Source organism: Sparus aurata, chromosome 6 (genome assembly GCF_900880675.1).
Source record: "Sparus aurata chromosome 6, fSpaAur1.1, whole genome shotgun sequence".
Lineage (NCBI taxonomy): Eukaryota > Metazoa > Chordata > Actinopteri > Spariformes > Sparidae > Sparus > Sparus aurata.
Window position 1 is genome coordinate 3,544,408 of NC_044192.1, and position 25,350 is coordinate 3,569,757.

Genomic DNA, 25,350 nt, shown 5'->3' on the forward strand with positions numbered 1-25,350 from the left:
TTTAACAATTTCCTGCACCCCACAGTACAGAGCGCCACCTACTGTGGCTTCCAGGTAATGCCTCAGGCTCAGGTCCGCACAAGCTTCTCCAGCTCAATGAAGAGCTGCACTGCCTGCTCCACATTCAGCAGTCTCCTCATTGTTTTGACTCATTAAACAAAAAAACGACTCCACTACACACTAAACACTATATAACACACTAACTACACACTCCAAACACACTAAATGTCACAAATCTCTCAACTCTCAAAACTCGCAGGTCAAAACCTTGCATCACCACCAAAACCAATTTGTGCTGTTGCATGACCACCAAAAATATTTGTTGTATTTGTTTGATATCGTCTTTAAAACTCTACAGAGAAGACCTTACTGCAAAGTGGTTTAAAGTAGTCTGACCATATTCATAACAGTGTCTGTAGAGCTTAGTGGAGGTTTTCTTTTTCTCCCACTGACATTAAAATGAAAAAGACCCTAACCCTAACCCAAAAATACCGAAAAAGTTCTAATCAAATCTTGTGTGAAGTTTTGCACCAGTACACATACACACACACACACACACACACACACACACACACACACACACACACACACACTTGATGTGTTTGGAGCCATCAATAGCAGAAAGAGAGAGAGCAGAATAAGGGCATAAAAAAAAAATCAGATTTTTTATTGGTCAAGAAATTGCACTTAATGTGACTTGAACAGACGTCTCAACCGTTTGGTAGAGGACTATATCTGAAATACGGTAGGGTCTAATTAAAAAAAAACTATTGATTGTTGTTATTGTTATCATAATTGAATAAAAAATGCAAAGAAATCATTTTTCCTTTGCTTTTTTCTTGGTGCGTACCTTAAAGGGTTAAGCTAACGCTAATGTGAACATCGTTATGTACTGGTAATGATCATCTTTCTTACCGTACAGTACAGGTGTTATTCCACACAGAGTCAGCAGACAGAAACAAAGATCCAGAGATGTTCTCATGTTGAAGAAGAAGGTGGAGGACGAACCTCACACCAGAACTTCTTCCTCACATCCTGCTGCTAACTGTCGTCAAAGAGATATTTACAGTCCAACGTCCCAAATAAAGTGTCAGCGGGCCGCTGCTGAACACCACACAGTCCAGTTTAACGTTAATCCCGTCCGTCAATACGTTGATATTCAGTAGATATACGGAAGAAGGCCTCGACACGCTGACAAGTTGGCCAACCGATAACTCACTTCTTTTAGTGATTCCTCCTCCGAGCTGTTGTCGGTGACCCCCCCCCCCAACTACTAATGGCCTCAACGTGACGTCACCACGCCTGAAATTCATGCACAGCACACCTCAGAGGAAGAAGCACAAAAAGATGGAAGTTAAGTGTTGGCAAACTTGTCAGTGTGTCGGGGCCTTTTTACATATATTTACTAAATATCAACGTATGAACGGACAGGATTAACGTTAAACTGGACTGTGTGAGTTCGGTAAAGTTGGAAATATATTCACAGATTCGAACTTCCCGGATCAATAACTCATAACTGAAACCTTGTTAAAACACAACTGACGGCTCTTTACTACGGTAGTAAGGAAGACAACGAGCTACAACCGTATGTTAATCAAAACGAGCGTCTGGACATTAACTCTGGTCTGTATGGTCAGCCAGCTGTGAGACGAGGGCGCAGGGACCGTCTACAAAGTGCAACACTGAAAAGAGAAACTACAAAAAATATTCAATAACTTCACTATTATTCAGAGTGTAGTGTCACCAAAATCACTTCACACATCAGTGGTCTCCTGCTGGTTGTTCTACATTTTTTTTGTTTGGGAAAAAATGTGCTTTGCCATAATTTTGGTGAATTTCTATTGGGAGAAATATTCAGTAACACTAATATTCAGTGTGGTGTCACAAAACCCACCTCACCCTAACCCTACTTAAAACGTAACTGTAACATCAACTTGATATTGGTATTTAAAAAAAGTTTTGATACATAATCCATGTGTTATTATACATTAGGATGTTATGGTATCAGTCTGAAAGGTAAATCAACAAATTTTACCCAGTGGCCTTTGTGCCCTGTCATGTGGCCTTGGTGCCCCTGAAAACAAAAAAAGTGAAGGCCAAATGGACTTGCCCCTAAAATGACAAAATTCCCACCCACATGTCATATTTGGCTTTTACTTTGACTGAACATTTGCTCTCAATTTGCAATAAAAATATTGGGATATATATCGTATATCGATATTCAGCCTAAATATATCGGGATATGACTATTGGTCCATATCGCCCAGCCCTAATTGTACATACTGTATATATGTGATCTATAGTGTGAACACTGTCCACCGCGGATGCAGAGATCCTGATTCATGCCTTTGTTTCGTCTAGGCTGGATTACTGCAATGCCTTATTCTCAGGTCTTCCATGTGAGAGCACTAAAAGTCTTCAGATGGTTCAGAATGCTGCAGCCAGAGTCTAAACACGAACAAGAAAATTACCACATTTCTCTAACCTTTGTTTTTGTTTTCTGTTCCCACAAGCTGCAAGCTGTGTCACTCTCTACACTCTCTATAGCTTCTCCTCCCCCTCCTTCTCTCTCTCCTCCTCCTCCCCCTCCTCCTCTTCTCTCTCCTCCTCCTCTCTCTCCTCCTCCTCTTCTCTCTCCTCCTTCTCTTTCTCCTCCTCCCCTCTTTCTTTCAGGCTCCCTTCTGATGGACCACGGCCCCCTGGGACCATCTACCATTTCTGGGCTCCTGCTGCCCTGAAATACTGACTGATCTGGATCGTCACACCCCGGGCTCTGCTGGATCATTGCTCTCCTCTGCTTCACTATCTCCTCATATCTATATTTCTGTAAATCTTGATGCCTCTCTCTGTCTATTACTAATTATCTTGTGTGTCCTGCCCTCTTCCAGGTCATCATGGTGGACAGGAGGTCGTCTGGCTCGGGCTCCGCTTGGTGATGCCTCGTCCTGCTCGGTCGTCTCCTGGATCCACTCACTTTACATAACTTGTATCAGACTTTCTGTTGATGTAACTTGGAAACTGTGAATTGTTGCTCTTTTCTGTACACGCAACATCTATTGCATGTCTGTCCGTCCTGGAAGAGGGATCCTCCTCTGTGGCTCTTCCTGAGGTTTCTTCCATTGTTTTTTTTACCCTGTTAAAAGGTTTTTTCGAGGGTCTAAGGACAGAGGATGTTGTTCACTGTACAGATTGTAAAGCCCACTGAGGTAATGTGATTGTGATTTTGGGCTATATAAATACAATTGATTTGATTTGATTTGTGTTCACATCAAACCTGCAGCTGTTTATTCTCTATATAACGTCTCAGTGACGGTACTCTGCTCTGATACCTGCGTTGTATATTTGTCCTTCTGTCCTGCTGCACGTGTTCACACTGTTTATATCTCAGAGTCTTCATCCCTCACAGGTTATTATGTTTATCACACCTGTACATACATACATTGAATTTTAATCGTCATCGCGATATGAACATGTGCGATAAACACATCGCAAAAGACTGCCTGACACTGGTGATGTGTCGGTCGCGAACAAAGCGGCTCTTAGAGGCTTATAGAGAGAGAGAGAGAGAGAGAGAGAGAGACAGACAGACTGACAGACAGACAGACTGACAGACAGAGAGAGAGACAGACAGACAGACAGACAGAGAGAGACTGCTCTATGAGCCTCAACTCAAGAGAGATACAAAACATCAAGAACAAGTGGAATTCCTTCAAAAATGAGATAGAGATACTTTTCTATATATTTTTTGTTTTTTTTTGTTTTTTAATTTTATTTTGGAAAGTGTAGCTAGGCTATATTTTTATTTTTCCAACTGACAAATGCTGCTAGATAGCTAGCCAACTGCCAACTGCTCTATGAGCCTCAGCTCCCCACAAGGAACCAGGTGGGAAAATAACACTGACCTGACAGCAAGAAAGGACAAGAAGCTTACTTGCTTAATAGTTACAAGCTAAGAAACTGCCTTTTTGTTTTTATTATTATTATCATTATCACTATTTTTATTTGTTTATTTAAATTTTTTTGCTAGCTAACTAGCTAGCATCATTGGCTTGTTTGTTGTTTGGTTGCCAACTGACAAATGCTGCTAGATAGCTAACCAACTGCCAACTGCTCTTCGAGCCTCAGCTCCCCACAAGGAACCAGGTGGGAAAATAACACTGACCTGACAGCAAGAAAAGACAAGAAGCTTACTTGCTTAATAGTTACAAGCTAAAAAACTGCTTTTTATTTTTATCTTATTTTGATTAATTGTTATTTTTATTTTGTGTGTTTTTGCTAGCTAACTAGCTAGCATCATTGGCTTGGTTGTTGTTTGGTTGCCATAGCAACATGGTCACTGAAACTACAGCAGCAGCAGTAAGGGACACATTACTCCTCCAGTTTTTTGAGTACCCTGAGGATATAAAATCAGAAAATGGAAGAATAAAGTTCAAACATAGAATCCAAAGAGAATACCCAGAGACTTTATATACTGACCGCTTTAATAACACTGATGTTATTAACAATCTGCTGTTTTACACTGAGCATATCACTGCATGGCATACAGCCATATCAAAGCACTACAGCTTCTACATCAAGAGAGGAATCTGCAAGGGGAGACAAATTCAGATCTTTGAGGATGAAGATAAGTGCCAAGAGAGAAGGATACTGACCATCAACTTCTACCAAAATGGCACAGTCATGGTGCAAGGCAATGAAGCTGCCCTTGGTTCCTTTGTACAGAGCTTTCTTACTCTGAAGAAGACAGCAGCATCTAAAAAGGACACAGGAAGCACTCTGAGCTCTCCCACCACCATACGCACCACAACAGCAGACAGCCAGGTCCATGGCAGTACTCAAAGCTTCCCCATACCTGAGCTGAACAAGCAGCATCCAGAGCAGCACACCATCAGCCTCCTGAGAGACAGACTGGCTCTGCTAGAGGTGGAGCTGACCGAGCTGAGAGAACAGCTACTCTCCACCAGCACCACAACACACCCTGACCTCCAGGAACAACTCGGCCAATATAAGCACCAGATGGACACTACTACACAAGAACTCAGGGAACAGATCTCCAACCTGCAGAAGGATAAACAGACCCTCACCACAGAGCTGAGAGAAACAAAAGACATCGTGAGAAGAGAAATAGCGCAGATGAGAGACGAGATGATGAGGGAATTATCAGCCGTCATGGTGGAACTACAACTACAGCACAGAACACAGACTGTAGAAATGCCCCCCAGCCTTCCAACTACTGAGCCCCCACCACTCAGTGAAGATGCAACAGAGGAAAGACCTCCAGCCCCCTGCCCCCCCCTCCCCATCTAGCACCTCACAACGTCAGACCAGCACCCTGAAAAAAGACACAGAGGTTGCTATTCTTATTGACTCAAACGGCAAATTCATCCAAGAACAAAAGCTCTTCCCCAATAAGAAAGTGTCAAAGATCTGGTGCCCCACAACTGAGGCTGCACTCCAAATCTTTTCCCACCCCGAGTTTGGCACACCAGGCCACATTCTGATCCACACTGGCACCAACAACCTGCGTGAGGAGCAGGAAAAGGTTGGTAGTCTGGTCACCAAGGTAGCAGAAGAAGCAGCGACGTCCTTTCCAAACTCGCATATCACCATCTCTACCCTGCTACCCCGGAGAGACTTTCACCCCAGAACCATCCACAGGGTGAACAGAGACATCACCAGAGGTTGTGCCTCGCTCCCTAATGTGCATGTTGCACATCATCCAGCCATAACTCCTGAGCACCTGTTTGACCACTCCCATTTAAAAAAGCAGGCCGTGGGCATATTTACCAAATCACTGAAGGATGTGGCACTGGGCCGTCAAAGCCTCCATCTCACACCAACCAGAGGAGCAGCCAGAGGACCTAGCAGGGAACCTCATTACACACCAGACCCCATCTGGAGCAAAAGACCTCCCAGACACCCACCCAGACCCGGCCCACACCACAGACCCCCACCTCCACCATACCACCACTTCCAGCAGCAAAGGCAGACAGGCCCTGACTCAGGCTACTACCCCACACCAAACCAGAGAGTCTACCAGAACCAAGAGCGGGGTCCGCGGTCCCCACCCAACCCCGTCCCACAGTCACAGCAGACAGAGTCACACCAGGCTCCACGCAGCTACGCAGAGGCGCTCCAAGGACGAGTGGACCGAGAAGGGATGAACGACATTAAACAACTCCTTCAGTACATCTGCAACAAACTGAACTAGTGTCCAGACACACACGCACACACTCACACACACACACATGCACACACTCACACACGCACACACACACTCACACACACACACTCACACATACACACACACACACACACTCACACACAACCTCTGAAAAGGTAAAGAATGCCTATTAATATTTTATTGAAAAAATACTTAGATATTGTACATACATGCTACATTTATACAATTCAGTGTTTGACTCTCTTGACAGTCCAATTGTTTTCAATTGTTTTCAACTATTTGCTTTTCTCCCTGTCACCTGTCTTATACAATGAAATCCCTTTCAATATGCATGTGGAATATACAGGGCCTAAAATCTTCAACCTTCGGGCTGAAGAGTTTGGCACCAGAATTTAGAGCAAACCTTATAGATACTGATATCATCATTCTACAGGAAACATGGTGTAAAGCTGATACTGTTACCCACTGTCCCAACAATTATAGAGAAATTATAGTACCATCTCAAAAACACGGCAACACTAATAAAGGTAGGGAATCTGGAGGATTAATCATTTGGTACAAATCTGATCTGCATATTCATATTGATCCCCTAAAAATGGGAAAAAACTACATTTGGTTAAGACTAAAGAAAGAGCTCTCACTAACAGATAAGGAATTATTTATTTGTGCAATATATATCCCTCCCTCCGAATCACCCTACTTCTCAGAAGACACCTTCCTCACACTAGAGACAGAGGTAAACCATTTCCAGGCCCAGGGAAATGTGCTCATCTGCTGGGACACGAATGCACGCACAGGAACACTTAATGACCTCACAGATCCACAAGTGGACAAATACATCACAGATGGAAATATATCTAACACTTTCACTCTGCCCCGCAGGAACAATAGTGACCAGGTCATCAACAAGAATGGAAGAGAGCTGGTGCAGCTCTGCCAGAGCCTCGGTCTGTACTTTGTCAATGGTAGGGTACGAGGGGACAGCCTGGGTAGATTCACCTACTGCTCACCTCTTGGCCATAGTACTGTAGACTATATGATCACAGACCTTGAACCTTCCTCTCTCAGCTCATTCACTGTTAAACCGCTGACTCCTCTGTCTGATCACAGCCAAATTACCCTGTTTATTAAAAGATCAGACATTAAATTGATACACACACAACCCAGTAAGCTGTACAACATCAGAAATTCATACAGATGGGACCAAAACAGCACAGAACAATACCAGAGAGCAATTGATACCCCCAAAATCCAAACACTTTTAGATAACTTTTTGAACTATACTTCCTCTTGTAATAAAGAAAACCTCAATCTGGCAGTTAACAATATGAACAATATAATTAGACAAACAGCAAAAGAAGCACAACTAAAATTGACCAAAAACAAACCAAAAACCTTAACAAATAAAAACTGGTTTGATACAGATTGTAAAATGATCAGAAAAAACCTTAGAACGCTATCAAACCAAAAACACAGAGACCCCCACAATGCTGATCTACGCATCCTTTACTGTGAGACCCTAAAACTCTACAGACGTACACTCAGACTCAAAAAGCAACAATATAACAGGCAGCAACTAACAAGAATTGAAGAGGCAATTGACACAAACAACTTTTGGCAACACTGGAAAAGCCTAAACAAACCTCAACATGAGGAACTGGCGATACAAAACAGTGACGTATGGACCACTCATTTTAAAACACTGTATCACTCTGTTCAAATTAATGCAAACACAGAGCAATCTTACATTCACGAAAAGCTGACTAAGCTAGAACTAGCTATAAAAAATAATCAGAATCCATTAGACTCACCAATTACTGAGCAAGAACTCCAAAAGAAACTGCAGACCCTCAAATCTAAAAAAGCTTGTGGGCCTGATGGCATAATGAATGAGATGCTAAAAAACATAGACAAAAAATTCCAATCGGCCATATTAAAACTATTCAATTTGGTTCTGAGTGTAGGTTTTTTCCCTGAGATCTGGAATCGTGGACTTATAACCCCAATTTATAAAAACGGAGACAAATTTGACCCTAATAATTACCGAGGCATCTGTGTGAACAGTAATCTGGGGAAGGTTTTCTGTAACATTATGAACATCAGACTTATGAACTTCCTTACCAAACACAATGTCTTGAGCAAAAGCCAAATTGGATTCATACCAAAACAACGCACAACCGATCATATCTACACCCTACATACCCTAATAGATAAACATATAAACCAAAATAAACACAAACTGTTTGCCTGTTTTATTGACTTCCAAAAAGCTTTTGACTCCATTTGGCATGATGGATTATTTTACAAAATTATTGAGAGTGGTATAGGGGGTAAAACATATGATATTATCAAATCAATGTATTCGGGCAATATGTGCAGCGTAAAAATAGGCAAAATGAGGACAGAATACTTCACCCAAGGACGAGGCGTCCGCCAGGGCTGTAACCTCAGCCATGGACTTTTCAATATCTACATTAATGAATTGGCAACTACCCTAGAAAAGTCATCTGTACCTGGTGTAAGTCTCCACAATGAGGAGGTGAAATGCCTCCTCTTTGCAGATGACCTGGTTCTGCTGTCCCCGACAGCACAGGGTCTACAGCAGAGTTTGGATCTGCTAGAGCATTACTGTCAGACCTGGGCCCTGACAGTAAACCCCAAAAAGACCAAAATAATGATCTTCCAAAAAAGATCCAAAACTCAGGACATTCAACCTAAGTTTAAAATTGGCACACAACAAGTAGAATACTGCACAAACTACACCTATCTGGGGATAAAACTAAATTCAACTGGACATTTTAATGATGCAGTTCATGAGCTGAGAGATAAAGCACGCCGGGCTTTCTACGCCATAAAGAAACATATACAAACTGAAATACCAACACGAATTTGGCTCAAATTAATTGAATGCGTTATTGAACCAATCGCACTCTATGGCAGTGAGGTGTGGGGTCCACTTACAAATCATGACTTCACTCAGTGGGATAAACATCCCATTGAGACCCTGCATGCAGAGTTGTGTAAAATTCTTCTACATGTCCAGAGGAAAGCCACAAACAATGCATGCAGGGCAGAATTAGGCAAATACCCACTAATTATAAAAATACAAAAAAGAGCAATTAACTTTTGGACACATCTAAAACTAAGTGACCCCCTCTCTTATCATTATCAAGCCCTGCAATGCCAAGACATGAGCAGCAGGAACCCCCTTACCCAACTGGTTGAGAGGCTGAGATCACAAACCTGCACAAACCCTTCTAACACAGCCCAGGAACACACCAGCTCACCAATCACACCCAACCTAATCACTAAACAATCAAAACAAAACTACATCGCCTACTGGCAAACACAAACAAAAACACAGAGCAAAATGCAATGCTATCTGGCTCTAAATCGACCCTACACCACAGCAGATTATCTGAGCACGGTGACTGATCTTCAGCTAAAACGAACCTTGACAAAGTACAGACTGAGTGAACACAGCCTTGCTACTGAAACAGGGAGGCACCTGGAAAACCTGGCTCCCTGCAGAGCAGAGGCTGTGCTGTCACTGCAGTCTCAATGAACCTGAGACAGAGTTACACTTCCTCACCAAATGTGAAAAATTTAAATATATTAGAGAATTCTATCTCCCTAAATTTGAAATTGTAACAAAAGGTTCCTTCTCTAAACTATCTGATGAGGAAAAACTGCCGATCCTACTCGGGGAAGAATCAAAGAGCAGCACATTAGCAGCAGTGTATGTTTCTGCCTGCCACACACTGAGAGACAGCCAGGGACACACACACACTATCAGCTGACACACACATTTATTGTTTGTTATATTGTAACCTTTTAATGACTTTAAATGATATTTTTTTAGTTGACACAAATTGAGTGATTTACTGTATTTTTATTTTTATTTATTTATTATTAATTTTAATTCTACCGATTATCTGTGAATTCATTGTAAATACTTTTTTCCTTTATTGTGATTATTATAAATTGTAATGCTTGCTTTGGCAATATGTACGATGTTACGTCATGCCAATAAAGCCATTTGAATTGAATTGAATTGAATTGAGAGAGAGAGAGACAGACAGAGAGTGAGAGAGAGACAGACAGAGAGAGAGAGAGAGAGACAGACAGACAGACAGACAGAGAGAGAGAGAGAGAGAGAGAGAGAGAGAGACAGACAGACAGACAGAGAGACAGAGAGAGAGAGAGAGAGAGAGAGACAGACAGACAGACAGACAGACAGAGAGAGAGAGACAGACAGACAGAGAGAGAGAGAGACAGACAGAGAGAGAGACAGACAGACAGAGAGAGAGACAGACAGACAGAGAGAGAGAGAGACAGACAGAGAGAGACAGACAGACAGACAGACAGAGAGAGAGAGACAGACAGGCAGACAGAGAGAGAGAGAGACAGACAGACAGAGAGAGAGAGAGAACAGACGCTGGAGAGACAGCACGCTGGAAAGGTGAGAAAATGAGTGATGGCATGAAACAGTAAAATTGAGTGCACAGTATGAAAGGTTAAAATCTCACCTGCGGCAGGCTCTACAGATAACCTGCACAGGCACATTAGAACTGAACATCCATCAGTGCAGTTTAAAGAAAAAAGACAGCAAGTGAAACTGCTGCTGATGAAGGTGTCAGTTTGTCTGCTGCATCTGTTGCTGCTGCCTGGGGCGCCGAAAAGGGGGGGATAAGGGGAAGGATTCTAGGGGCCCATCATTGACAGGGGCCCAGAAAGGCCCCTAATAAAATTATAATACTGACAAAAATAATATGACACTAATTTGTCAGTTTATAATCATAAATATGCATCACTTAATGCACTGATAATAACACTAAGTTTATTTTGGAAACATTTCTCAAGCCCCCCCCCCCTACGTAAAATGGTTCGGTCCTTCCATCGAATCAACTGAACTGCTGCGCGGTGCGGTGTATCAGTCAGTAAGGAGACCGAGAGAAGGCAAAATACCCCAGAAGTCGGGTAGCCAAAAAAGGAAAGACAAAAAGATTAGGCAAGAGAGAGAAGCAAAGGGGCGTCAGTATGTCACCCAGTTTTTCCAGAAACAAGGTGGGTTTGGTTCATGTGGTGGAAAGTTCTGGAACACATTAGTCTGTTGTTTATCTTAACCTTGTGGTTTTTAAGCTAGCTCACTTTTCTTCTCATATTAGCTCATATTTTAAAGGAAACTCTGGATTTTTAGATTTCAATGTTCACGTTTAGCAAGCTGCCTATGGAATTCGATTTGTGCCAAAAGAAACAAACAAAACTTCTTAAATGTCAAACAAAAACAGGAATTTGAGAGAACATAAAACTCATTTCAAAAATAAAACTTAGAACTGCAATCAAATAATTTGTCAAATAGTGTAAAATATTGGTCTTTTACTCTTCTAATAATGCATTATTTTGTTTACGGTTCCCTCTGCTGGTTTCTCTCCGCTCAGACTTTTGCGCTGACTCTCAGCTTGGCGGTCTCTCTGCAGCGCTGTCTCGTTTGCGCTCCCTGACTTTTTGTTTGCAGTTTTGGCACAAACCTCTCGGGTGGGCGGGCCTTTTCAGCAGAGCGTCCCCATTGGCTAATTAGTTGTTGACTGACACAGCTCAGTACCTATGTGTAGATAGCTAGCGCGCTAAATGACCCCGGCTTTAAAACGGAGAGAAGAAGAGATGACGACGAAGACAACGACACTAAAGAACAATATATGTATGTCATAACTACTTACACTGCATTAGTTTTTCTTGTTGTGGGTTGTTACTGTTGTTCTTCATTGTCGTCGTCATCTTCTTCTTCTCTCCGTTTTAAAGCTGGGGTCGTTTAGCGCGCTAGCTACCTACCCATAGGTACTGAGCTGTGTCAGTCAAAATCTAATTAGCCAATGGGAACGCTCTGCTGAAAAGGCCCGCCCACCCGAGAGGTTTGTGCCAAAACTGCAAACAAAAAGTCAGGGAGCGCAAACGAGACGGAGCTGCAGAGAGAGCGCCAAGCTGAGAGTCAGCGCAAAAGTCTGAGCGGAGAGAGACCAGCAGAGGGAACCGTAAACAAAATAATGCATTATTAGAAGAGTAAAAGACCAATATTTTACACTATTTGACAAATTATTTGATTGCAGTTCTAAGTTTTATTTTTGAAATGAGTTTTATGTTCTCTCAAATTCCTGTTTTTGTTTGACATTTAAGAGGTTTTGTTTGTTTCTTTTGGCACAAATCTAATTCCATAGCTGCCCATATTTAATCAGTTGACCACCCCTCCTGTCAAAAATGATGCATGTTTGAACAGACACGTCAAGTGCAGCAGCCGCAGCTGTCTGTGAGCCCCGTGAGCCCCCTACCCCTGAACCAGCCCCAGTACCCCCACCTACTCCTGAACCAGCCCCCAGTACCCCCACCTACACCTGAACCAGCCCCAGTACCCCCACCTACACCTGAACCAGCCCCAGTACCCCCACCTACACCTGAACCAGCCCCAGTGCCCCCACCTACCCCTGAACCAGCCCCAGTACCCCCACCTACTCCTGAACCAGCCCCAGTACCCCCCACCTACTCCTGAACCAGCCCCAGTACCCCCACCTACTCCTGAACCAGCCCCAGTACCCCCCACCTACACCTGAACCAGCCCCAGTGCCCCCACCTACTCCTGAACCAGCCCCAGTACCCCCACCTACCCCTGAACCAGCCCCAGTGCCCCCACCTACCCCTGAACCAGCCCCAGTACCCCCACCTACACCTGAACCAGCCCCAGTACCCCACCTACCCCTGAACCGGCACCAGTACCCCACCTACCCCTGAACCGGCCCCAGTACCCCCACCTACCCCTGAACCAGCCCCAGTACCCCCACCTACACCTGAACCAGCCCCAGTACCCCCACCCCCTACACCTGAACCAGCCCCAGTACCCCCCACCTACCCCTGAACCGGCACCAGTACCCCACCTACCCCTGAACCAGCCCCAGTACCCCCCACCTACCCCTGAACCAGCCCCAGTACCCCCACCTACACCTGAACCAGCCCCAGTACCCCCACCTACCCCTGAACCGGCACCAGTACCCCACCTACCCCTGAACCGGCCCCAGTACCCCCACCTACCCCTGAACCGGCCCCAGTACCCCCACCTACCCTGAACCAGCCCCAGTACTCCCACCTACCCCTGAACCGGCCCCAGTACCCCCACCTACCCCTGAACCAGCCCCAGTACCCCCACCTACCCCTGAACCAGCCCCAGTACCCCCACCTACACCTGAACCGGCACCAGTACCCCCACCTACCCCTGAACAGGCCCCAGTACCCCCCACCTACCCCTGAACCAGCCCCAGTACCCCCACCTACCCCTGAACCGGCACCAGTACCCCCACCTACCCCTGAACCGGCCCCAGTACCCCCCACCTACCCCTGAACCAGCCCCAGTACTCCCACCTACCCCTGAACCGGCCCCAGTACCCCCACCTACCCCTGAACCAGCCCCAGTACCCCCACCTACCCCTGAACCAGCCCCAGTACCCCCACCTACCCCTGAACCAGCCCCAGTACCCCCACCTACACCTGAACCAGCCCCAGTAGGCCTACCCACAACTGAGGAAGGAGGTGAGCAGCTCTGTGTTGAATTAATCTATTATTATGGAAAAAAAGATAAATTGAAATTAATGAATAAAGATCATTCTGAAATAAAAACACATAGTCTGTATTTATTTCAGAATGATTTAAATGGTTTAAAAAGCATATAGCCTATAACTTTATTTTGTTTTGTTGAAATTTAGCTATCACTGAAACTGAACTATAAACTCACTGACATACTATGTTTGGTCAGTAGTTTGGGACTCTCACCGCTTGCTTTGCATTAGGAAAAGAGGAGAAATTTTCTGGTGCTTGCAGACTAAGTGATTGCTCTCAATCCAATCAGAGAAACGTTAACAATATTAAATTGCAACGACCATAGAGCCTCATTTATGTTTTTCCACCCCACCTCTAATTCCACCACGTACAGTTTTAGAGATAAATTATTATTATTTTTTTTTAATAGATTTTTTTTAACAAAATATAAACGTATATAACAAACTTAAAGGTGGAATATGGAATATGAGCCGAATGCCGCCATCTAGTGTCTCAAGATCGTAGTCGCGACAACAAAAAGGTAATTCCAGCGGTCGGGTTGCCAGGTTTGGACAGGGCAGGAGGATTGAGCTGCCTCCGTTTCCTCCGTTTACTGGGTGTGGAGGTCGATGGGTCACGATCAGTATTCTCATATCTACGATCAACGTAATATAATGAAAATAAGTATAGCAGAGGAGTTTGACTGACAGGTAACGTTAGCTAAGTTAGCAAGCGAGTTAGCTTACCGACCCAGGAGAAAGTTCGCCATTTCCGCGTGTGTTTTGATGCCGTGGAAATCCTTTACCTGAGTCCATCGAGCGTATGCTTCACCAATATTTACTCTGGTTTTTGCTGTTCTCCAGTCACTCAGCTGCTGGGACAGATAACGCACCGTTCGCTGGGGCTCTGAAGAGCTTGCAGACTCCGCCATTTTACCCAGTGTCAGCCTAGCTGTGCCGAGCTTTGCCGAGCTTTGCCGAGGTTGCGAAATTGGCAACCCGCAATGCCGGCCGCTATTTGGCTGGTACCAGCGCCATAGAGAGAAAGAGTTGCGACACTCTGTGATGTCGCCGCCGGGGTGGTCACGTGGTTCATGTAAGCCCCAATAGTTCCAAAACACAGGCTGGCTGTCATGTTCTTCTATGGGACAGACAGCAGCGATTGCGTTTTTGAGCGGTAAATATTAAAAAACACACACATCCAAGTACTTTTTCAGCTGTTATTGTGTTATTGCATTTTTGTTAATGTCAGTTTTGCATTTGGAGAGTCACGGTGACAACGAAAAGCTGTGTATTACTTAGATAACTTTTACATTTTTGGAGGGAAAAGCTTAGTGTTCATGTTTAACTTTTCTTTTAATTATCATGCATGTCATGATAATCGTCTCATGATTTTCATTTTAGTGCAACTGGCCTGTATTATTGATTACCGTGATTTGGCTTATAAATTCCGATTCAGCCATTAGCTTACCTTCGTGGTAGCAGAGGTCTGCCATGGTCTATTCAGCATTCACCTAGCAGCTAGCTTCACTTCTTCTGATGAACATGGTCACCCCAGGACCACAACGTCATGTTAGAACTAAGAATATTACTAGAATATTTAAGATTAAGCCATACACATATTATCAAAACTATTTATTTACGCCTGCATGCTTGGGTCCATAGGTAACTGCAGGGCTATTAAGATTTTTCTCTGTGGTTCTGGGTTCGTAACGTTAGCTGTAACTCAACTCAAGTAACTTAAGCAAATAACAAAACACTTGTAACTCCTGTTACAGTTATTGAGACATCAGTGTAAGGATGGCTGATACAAATCCATGTTTTCAAATAAAGTATTTTTTATTAAACAATGACAGACAACAAGAATGTGTGTTTGTGTGTGTGAACAAGAAAAACAAAAACCAGGGGCAGGTGATCCATGACATCGCAACCATGAAAAAAAAAAAAGCTCAGGAGATAGACCAAATAAGCAGCCAATTCGCAGACCATTTGCAGCAGCCACCGCCATCACCGTCAGCCGCCGTGACCTCCAGCAGCAGCCGCTTAAAATAAAGCGCAGTAGCCTACATGAAGTAATGAGAGTAACCATGTTAAAGTAAACACGGAACAGTACAAAACATTAAATGCAGCCAACAACACGTCACGTAATAAAAAAGGTAGTATGTCCCAAAATTCAATGAAATATTAAATGAAATATTTATCACAAACGCCCCCTTATTTCTACTATTGCTAGCAGCTAGAACGAGTCCTATATCACACACATAACCGACTAATGATGGCTGACACGGTCAGGTTCAGCAGATAAAAGCCTAAATAAATAAAACCCATTGATAATACATGTAAATTCTGCTTGTTAGTTACCAAACATCATTAATATAAAAGTTGCTAGCGATTCATTACCGGACTCTTACGTTACCTTCACAGCTGGCGACGTCGCGCTAGCTAACTAGCTAGCAGGCAATGCTTGAAAATTGGCTCTAACAACCAAGATAAAATATAGATAATTATGCCGTGCACGTACAAATGAAGACCAGTATACGCATCACAAAGGGCCTCTGATACAATATAGACAGTTGACAATTCAAAAGAGGTCGATATTTCAGCAACTTACCTCTGGAACTGTTCGATGCGCCGCAATGTAAGTGAATGAGGTCCAGCGCCCAAATGACAGTGTTTGAAACTATTCCGAGCTCCATAACCCGGAAGTAGGCGGTACAAAGCGCCGCCATTTTTTACAACGGAGGTCTATGGGAGTGTCGCCACTCTGTTAACTCTATCTCTCTGGCTGGTACGACGTAAACAGGAAGTCATTGTCGAACCCGTCAAAATTTCTTAAATTATTTATTTCAGACTAAATCTAATTTTTCAAGGAAACACATTACTTTTAATCTGTGCACCTCTAAACGCCCCATGGATGTATGATTTTTGAATAAATATAGCTTTTAATAAGCATATTACATATTCAACCTTTAATAAAAACAACAACAAAAACATGATGTAAGACAGCATACAGTTTTTACATTGAGTGCAGTGGCTGGTCTAAGTGTGTGTGTGGGGGGTGATGTGCATGTTTGAAAGAGAAATTGTGTGGTATTGTTATAATAGTAATTTTGGAGATAAATAAGACCTAAATGCAGGGCTACAAGAGGGAGACAGTGAGCAGTGGGGTACTGACAAATCACTGACAGTAAAACAGAATGGTGGGAGGAAACCTGAATCTGGTGATGGTGATGCTATTTCAAATGGTATTACAGGAAATTCTATATAATTCATGTATGTCATGCATTTGAATTTTTCAGGTAATTTAATTTAAGAGAATTTTATGTTTTAACCATTAAAGTTGCAGACTTGCAGACAATGAATCTAAATTCCATTGTATTCTGAGTGTTCAGTGCTTCCCCTACCAAGTAACTGTCATGTTGTTCTTTTCACACATATAGGAAATTATAGTCAAAAATATAATTAAAATGCACAGTTTTATGTAAACAGCATAACAAATTTTCGCCGGCCTTATGGCCGGCTATACAGGGGCCCAGTGATATTTCTTTTCATGGGGCCCAAAATCCCTGGCAGCGCCCCTGGCTGCTGCAGCGAAATACAGTTTTTGTAGCACTCTGTTCCATGTTGAGTATAATAAGCCACATAAATAATAAACATCTTATATAATGTATGTTTTGTACATTAGTAATTCATTTTACACATCATGTTTCATTATTTTTGATAATACATTGATTTAAGCAACAAAAAATTCTGAGGAGCCACTTGGGAGCCGAAAGAGCCGGTTCTTGAATAAGAAAAATCATTTTGTTTACATGCAGCATGCATGAATCTTGAGCATGCCAACATTTCATCAGACAGAGCCCTGGATACAAGGGCCAATCAGATGAAGCAGCAGCTAGCTGTCAGTTTTTACTCCATTCTTACTTACAAAACTGCTCCAGTTCTGTCAGGTTGCACAGGATCAGACGTGAACACTTTCAAGTCCAGCCACATATTCTCTATTGGACTGATTTTCTTTAGACTGGTAGAAATCTGATTTCACTTTGACATAATGACTTGTATATATTTTGTATATTGACTATGATTCCATTTATAAAAGAAATAACGTGAAAATAATTAAAGTGCTGAAAACTGTTTATCTGCACTGTTTGTACTGTACTGCAGAGATATTGACAGCTAAGCAGCCAGGTACAGGCAGCGTCTGCAGTGGAACCAGGACAGACTATCATAGTGTAACAGCTGTTTCCTGTTTGTTATCACAGTTATATGAATATAATTTCTCACGCTGTTAGATTCCTGCTAGAACACGCCATCAAGTCTCTGCAGAAATCAGAGAGCACATAATTTTTTTCCCACAATGAAAATATAATTGTTGAAAGACTAAAAGCCAACAAATATGGACTGAAGCAGAATATTTCACTTGGTAAACATGGTGTGGATTTTTGAATTTATTACATCGTTCACTTTTCAATATATTTTGACTGTTGGACAGTTCAAGTGCTCTGAAATTATTAGAAATGTTTAGATGACACAAATCAGAAGCAATCCTACATAAGTCAAAACAAAGACAAAACCATTTGCAAATTTTTTCTGTATTTCCACAAATGTGAAGGAACATTAGAGTGATGATGACATGCTCCAGTAACTGTGGGGTTTCCCAAACAGAATGAATACTGCTCATATAAACACAGAAATGTGCAGCTCGCTTGAGGTTGTTATAACTAAAATACCTGCAGAAGATTAATATTTTCCACAGACAGATTTATGTCGGCTGCTTCATATCTGCAGAAACTTCAATGTGCTAAAAATTCTAAAAGCTGAAATCTATAAAAAAAAAGAGGTGACAGAGGCCGAACACATCTTTAACGTCACAGTGCATCTCTTTGTTCTCGTTCAGTGGACATCCCAACACATCTTCCAGCCTCCAACACTCATCTGGCTGTTGGATCAATTAGTCTTTTAGTGATGTCCCGAATTTTATCAGCATGCGTCCACAGACACAAAGAGCACAGACAGATACCAAGCGCTGTCTAAAGAATGATCACCTGTTTAAAACTGGCTGTGCTGACAACACACAGAGCAACAATCTAGTCCGACTCAAACCCTGGACCTCTGCAGGGTTTCTGTAACGGGTCACACACTCTATCAGCTGAGCTGCTGGGGTTCATCAGAGAGACATTTAATCACAACAGGAAGATCTTCACTGATAGATTACATGTTCTTAAACACACTAAAGAAACACACAGCCGTCGTTTTCATGACTGAATAAAATGAATACACAACTGGTCCATTTCAGATTCATTTGGTAACTTTGGAGAAGTTTTAGAGAGCTCTGTGGACATCTGCTGGAGATAATCTGTACTGCACTTTCTAAAATATCTCAGAGCCTCTTCTGTCTGTCAACATACAATTTGGTTCAGACATTTTAGACAAGTTGAGGGAGAGATCCTGAGAATTTCAGCCTGATGGACCAGATTATGATTTCTTTACTGTACTTAAAAAAATAATCAATAAAAACAAAAATAAAACGCTCCCAGATATTCAGTTTGATCATTTCCTGATTGAACTCTCTCAGAGTCTTAAATCAGATCAATACACCTGATGAACCCTCAGAGTGTTTTACAGTGATGCAGTGAACATGTATCAGCTCCTCGTGGTTTTGTTGGACTATTACACACTTTAAAATGTTTAAATATTGAGGGACAGAAACACACACGATCAAAATGAACCTGACCTAAAAGCAAAACGAACACGTTAGATTGTTTTCTGTGGAGCTGATAACAGCCTTTTTCTATTAATGAGAGGTGGAGAGTGACGTCATCACAATCAGGACTCACCTGGGATGTTTTCACCTGTTCTGTCCTTTAAGACTGGATCTGAAAGGCAAAACAAACATGTTAGATAGTTTTGAAACAGACAGGTAATACTGTGTAAAAGTCATATTTCATCTCCTACAGACGGCTGAAGCTTCATTGTACAGAGAGACATAATCTGCAGTGTGTCTCTGATATCAGCATGTTTGATACAGAGGTGGTCTCTCCAGATGTGGCTGCAGCTCTGTGGGCTCGAGGCCCTGCCAGATGTGGATTCTGACCACTGAACAAAAGTCCATCTGGGACTCTGGAACCAGTCGCAGCAGTAAATGAGCGACATCTTTAACTGTTTAATGAAAGCACTCACCAACAACAAGCTCAATGATGAATGTTTGTCTCGGCTGAAGACGCGGAAAATCACAGCTGTAGTTCCCACTGTCGGCCACCTTTGTTCTTCTGATCTTTATGGAGGCGTTGCCGTTCTGCAGTTGATCTTGAAAATGTGAGACTCGACCTTTGAACTGCTCATCTTGACCTTGAAGGCCGGTACCACTGTTTGCTTCATACCCAAACACCTTCTTCTGACCATCTTTCTTCCAGTCAAACCTATTTCCTGTGAGGCTCCCCTTGTTGCTGATCAAACAGGGTAAAACAGCATCACTGTCTTCTTCCACCTCCACTTTGACAGCTGGAAGATAAAAACATGTTCCCCAGTATGTTAACATGCAGAGTCATCAGGAAACAAAGTCAGATAACAACTTTACACAACAAAAACTCAAACACCTGTTTCCTCTAACATGATAGTTTTGCTTGTGTCGAGCTTGTACTGACATATTTTACTGACCTTATTTAAAGCTTATAGTTAATGAGATTAAACCATTTTTGTTATCGAGCCTTTCAGATTGTTTAAGTTCTGTTGAGTTGTGGAAACACTTTCTAACACCAGCAGAAGTTGCAGTTCTATTTATTTCAGATCTAGATTTATAAAACTGGATTCAAAGACACAACTAACCACCAAACTATCCTGTTCCACAGCTGCAACAGGTTTTAACTTTATGATTAAAATAGTCAGGACATCAGATTAAAGCTTCACATGACAGAATTCTGTTCCAACAGAAACATGTTCACTGATGTTTCTCAGGTTTATCATTTAATCTGAAAGTCTACAGCCGAGCTAACGGCTCTGAGAGGTTCAGCAGACGCAGGATCCAGGAAATCAAACCAGCCACCTTCCAACTTCTACATTATGAAGACTAAAATCTAAATCTGAGCATTTCTCTGCATTTTGACGGGACCAATTATTGCCGAGGAAATAATATCAGAGCCAGAAGTTAAGAGACAAATATGACCACGTTTTACTTAAATTGGTCAAACTTATTGAAACATTTATATGTATATATTTATATGTTAGAATGTTAAAATAGATAAAAATAGAATGGTAAAAATAAAACAATATTTACAAATATAAATATACATACATCATACTGCAAGATTAAAAAAGGACAGATAAAATAAATAGAATAAAATCTGAAAATGAATCTAAAGCATTGACATGGGGAACATTAATAATGTGATAAATCAGTAATAAACTGTAAATTTGTAGTTCAGTAATTTCACTGTTAAGAAACAATAACATTGCTCATATAACATTTATTCAGTAATCGTAAAGGTTAAAAACATCAGCTGTAATTCACACAAATGATGTTTATAAAGAACCACACATCATGTATTATTAAAATCAATTACAATAAACAATCTCATAGACTCATTAACTATGAGTCTGTGCCGTTTTTAATCATATATAACTTTTTATTTTAACGATATAATAGATTTTATAAAGTCTGACCAAATATATAAATGTATTTAGATTTTAAAGACCCAGAAACGAGTCATTTTATAATAACGGGGTACATTTCATGTCAACCAAAAAGTAAAAAATTCAATATTCTTTTTTGATAAATAAACTAGATGTTTCCATAATATACACCCTTATTGTGCTTAATGCATTAATTGGCACACTTAAGTTCAAATTACTTTTTAAATAACTTAATGAAAAAAAACATTTGATTCATTATTTTGTCAACTGTGTTACGGACAAATGTTGCGTAATACAACACATTTAATGACACACTTTTTTGAAGGTGTTTGTGTATTCACCAGTGGTTCACCAGGGGTTTTGAGGTTATCTGTCAAACTTATTTAAAAATGTGAATTTTGAGCTTCATGATGGACATTCTGTGAGATGCTATGATGAAGGATGAACGTTTTTTCAACATAAATCCCCATTACACTGAAATTAGAGTTATTCATCATCCCTGTGTAAGACTTCCCTCTCTAGAGATATTCACAATCTTTTTTGTTACACTTTTTCAAACATTTAAAGGTTTATGATACAAAAACAACATGTAACACAGTTGACAGGACAGGAGAACAAGAGAAACCTTTTCTTAAGAAAAAAAAAAACTTTAGTTTGATTCGACAAATTAATATTTCATTTAATATAATTAACTTAATTAATTTCAAAGTTAACAATTAACTGCCAACACTGTCAGCTGTGTTACAGTGGACAGGTAACACAGTTGACATTTTAGGGCCTCGTGCTCGCTGCAGACCTCAGACCTGTCAGCATATGACTTTGATCAACTCGTGTTTTCATACACTTTATCTGCATATTTTTAAATATAACATCTAATGCAAGTTAATGTGAAAAGGTCGGTAACACAGTTGACAATGAATTAAACTTATCTATGTGCACACCATATTATTGATGAAATACTGAAGAGGAGAAGTAGAGACTCATCACACCCTCTTCACATCTCCCTCCAAAAAGGAAATGACATCAAGTGATGTTGGACAAATGACTTCAGAGCAAACCATCGCTGATTTATAGGAGATATTTCAAAGAGTAACACGGCTGACAGAGATTTCTTTGACACACATAAAGTGGATGATTTAATGCACATGAATAAACAAAATACATTTATAAATGCCTTTCTCCTATTTGAATAATTATTTTTAACAAATATTTATGAAGATATTCTACAAAACACGTCATTTAGGTTGAGGAGCAAAACCTGACATTTAGCAAATTGGACAGCAAAAAAACAACAAGTTCCAGTTTAGTATATGCATTTTTGGCAAAATAAATGATGGGATCTGTTGACTTTTTGTATTAAATACAAGAGAAATGTGCCTGATGTAAAATTGATCATTGCAATAATAATCAGCGAATAAATAAATAAATAAATAAATTGATAAATAAAGTCTATGGGCATGACATGTACCCCTAATTATAGAATGACTAATGTGATATCTCATAAAGTCCTGCTCCACCATCATCCACCACAAACCACCTGAAGACACCAGAGCTGCCTGCTGCGATTAATACATAACTTCTATAACTATCATATTAATCATCAGTTATCTTTATAATCCACTCGAGTTCAGAGAGAAAGTCAGAATTCTGATTCCAGCTTCTTAAATGTGAATGTTTCCTGTTTCTTTCCTCTGTGACAGTAAACTGAATATCTTTGTGTTGTGGACGGAACGAGATACTTGATGACGTCATCTTGTTTTGATGACATTTATTTAGTTTTGCTTTAGAGAAGAGAAGTTTTTCCTCTGCTGATAAAACTGACGATCTGAAAACAACTCCCGCTACTTTCTGCTGTCACTTTCACTTCTGTCTGTTATACAGATTCCGGGTTCACAGCTCTCCACCCCGGAACATGAATAACACAGAGAGCTACAGAAAACGGTTCAGTGTCCGTTACTAAACCACAGAGCGACGGCGTTACACCCGTTACTCGTTACTTTATCTACTTGTACTCGACTACAGTTCAACAACATCCGGAAGGTTTCAGTTCATCACAAGAGTTTATTAGAAACTTTTAGAGTCGCAGCAGGAACGAGACGACGTCCAAACACACACACACGCACTAACGCAGGCGCGCGCACACACACACACAGCAGAAGTGACGCCATATTTTTAACGCCTATCTCGAGATAAAACTCAACTTAATTCTTCTATAATCGATCCAATCAATACTATCGATGTGCGCTGATTATCAGGGTACATGTGACGTCACCGGGCGCTGATCAGGTGTCTCGTGCGCGCTAAAGCAGGAAGCAGCCTGATTAACATCCAGCATGTTTCCACATTGTTCCTGTTGAGATGAAATAAAGTGAAATGACAAAGTGTCAGTGATGATGATCAGTTTTCTTACCGTCTCCAGAGCAGCTCAGCAGACAGAGACACACGAGAGGAAGAAGCTCCATAGTTGTTGATGTCCTCTGAGGATTCACCTCACCGAGGCTCTAAAATAAGGGAACCTCACAGAAAACGACGACACCCTGACTGGTTTCTCAAACACTTTCGGTTTCGATGTTCGACACTTCCTTTGCAAATATTTCAGAATAAAGCAGCATCGCCACATATTTTAGCTATGAGTAACCTCGCTGCGTCAAAGCACCGTCAACTAAAAGTCTCTATGTCATCGGTCAGATAGAGAGATTCCTCGTGGCAGAAGTTAACAATGTGTTTAAACTCAGTGTTTTCAGAGTTGATGGAGAGAACATGAGCTCATCTCACAGGAGTGTCAGAGGTGTTTAACTCAGGAAGAAGACAGAAAGACAGACGGAGAGAGAGAACATGAGGATGATGTGAAAAGCCTGTTCAGTTTATATTCAGACAGCTCAGAGCGGATGATGATGAACTGAGTTTATTCAGAGAGTCCAAAGTCCAACACAAAACATCCAGAAGGTTCCAGGTCAGAACAGAACAAGAGTTTATCAGAAACCATCACACACACACACACACACAAAACAAACATACCCAACACATGCACACACACACAAAACACTCTCTCTCTCACATACACACACAAACACACACACACACACACACACACACACACACACACACACAAAACAAACATACACACAAACCCGTCACACACACAAAACACTCTCTCTCTCACACACACACACACACACACACACACATACACACACACACACACACACACACAACCCACCCCTCATCCTGAAGCTGCAACAGTTCCGGTATAAACCTTTCAGAATAAAAGCACCATCACCAGGCCTGCAGCAACCATCGGATGGGTGTTGGCCCACTCAGAGGAGGGAAGTAAGGAAACACAAATCAGCCCTCTGCTGAATGCTGTTGTGTCACATATAAGACAGTGGAGGAAATAACTACTGCATGAATGTTGAACCAGAAAGATTACAACATTACCTCCAACAGATTTCTGTGATGTCACAGTCCCAATAAAAAGCACAAAACCTCGGTAAACTGTTAAACTAATGCTTTGAGACGAGCAGGTTTGTTGTTCATGAATGTATTCAACTGCTGATCAAGACAAAAGAATACTTAAAGGATTCCTACTATGATTTATACTTTTGTTCCCCTTTCTTTCTTATATCTAAGTTCTTCTGCATGTAAAAGATAGTGAAAGTTAAAAAGGTCAAAGTCTGTCAGAAGCTCCTCTCTCCCACAGAAAACACTGCCCCTGAAACGCCTCGTCACTAGTTCCACCTTTAATTCTGTGACTTTGCGACATCACACTACGTCTCAGATTTCACTTTTGCATAATTTCTGAGTTTGGTACTTAAAAATAATTTTAGCACAGCTGTTCTGTTGTCGTTACAGGTGCTGGGTCAGATGTGTCAGAGTCGACCAATCAGAGCAGGCTTGATAGTCAGGAGGGGGGACACAGAGCTGTATGATTTAGTGATGAAAATAAAACAAGAGTAT

General features: G+C 41.6%; 1 protein-coding gene across 2 annotated transcripts in view; it reads right to left on the reverse strand.

Annotated features, from left to right (window-relative positions):
- Positions 1–24,096, reverse strand: part of LOC115583271 (butyrophilin-like protein 1) — a 34,193-nt gene extending 10,097 nt beyond the window's left edge. Inside the window, exons 1-3 of one of the 2 annotated variants that reach the window (XM_030419933.1) lie at positions 23,804–24,096; positions 19,945–20,265; positions 19,602–19,640 (exon numbers count right to left, since the gene is read on the reverse strand). In XM_030419933.1, the coding sequence (XP_030275793.1) occupies positions 19,602–19,640; positions 19,945–20,265; positions 23,804–23,855 (412 nt within the window). In that variant the 5' untranslated portion in view covers positions 23,856–24,096. The remainder of the gene's footprint in view (positions 1–19,601; positions 19,641–19,944; positions 20,266–23,803) is intronic. The other variant, XM_030419934.1, reaches the window with a different exon arrangement.
- Between the last annotated feature and the right edge of the window lie 1,254 nt (positions 24,097–25,350).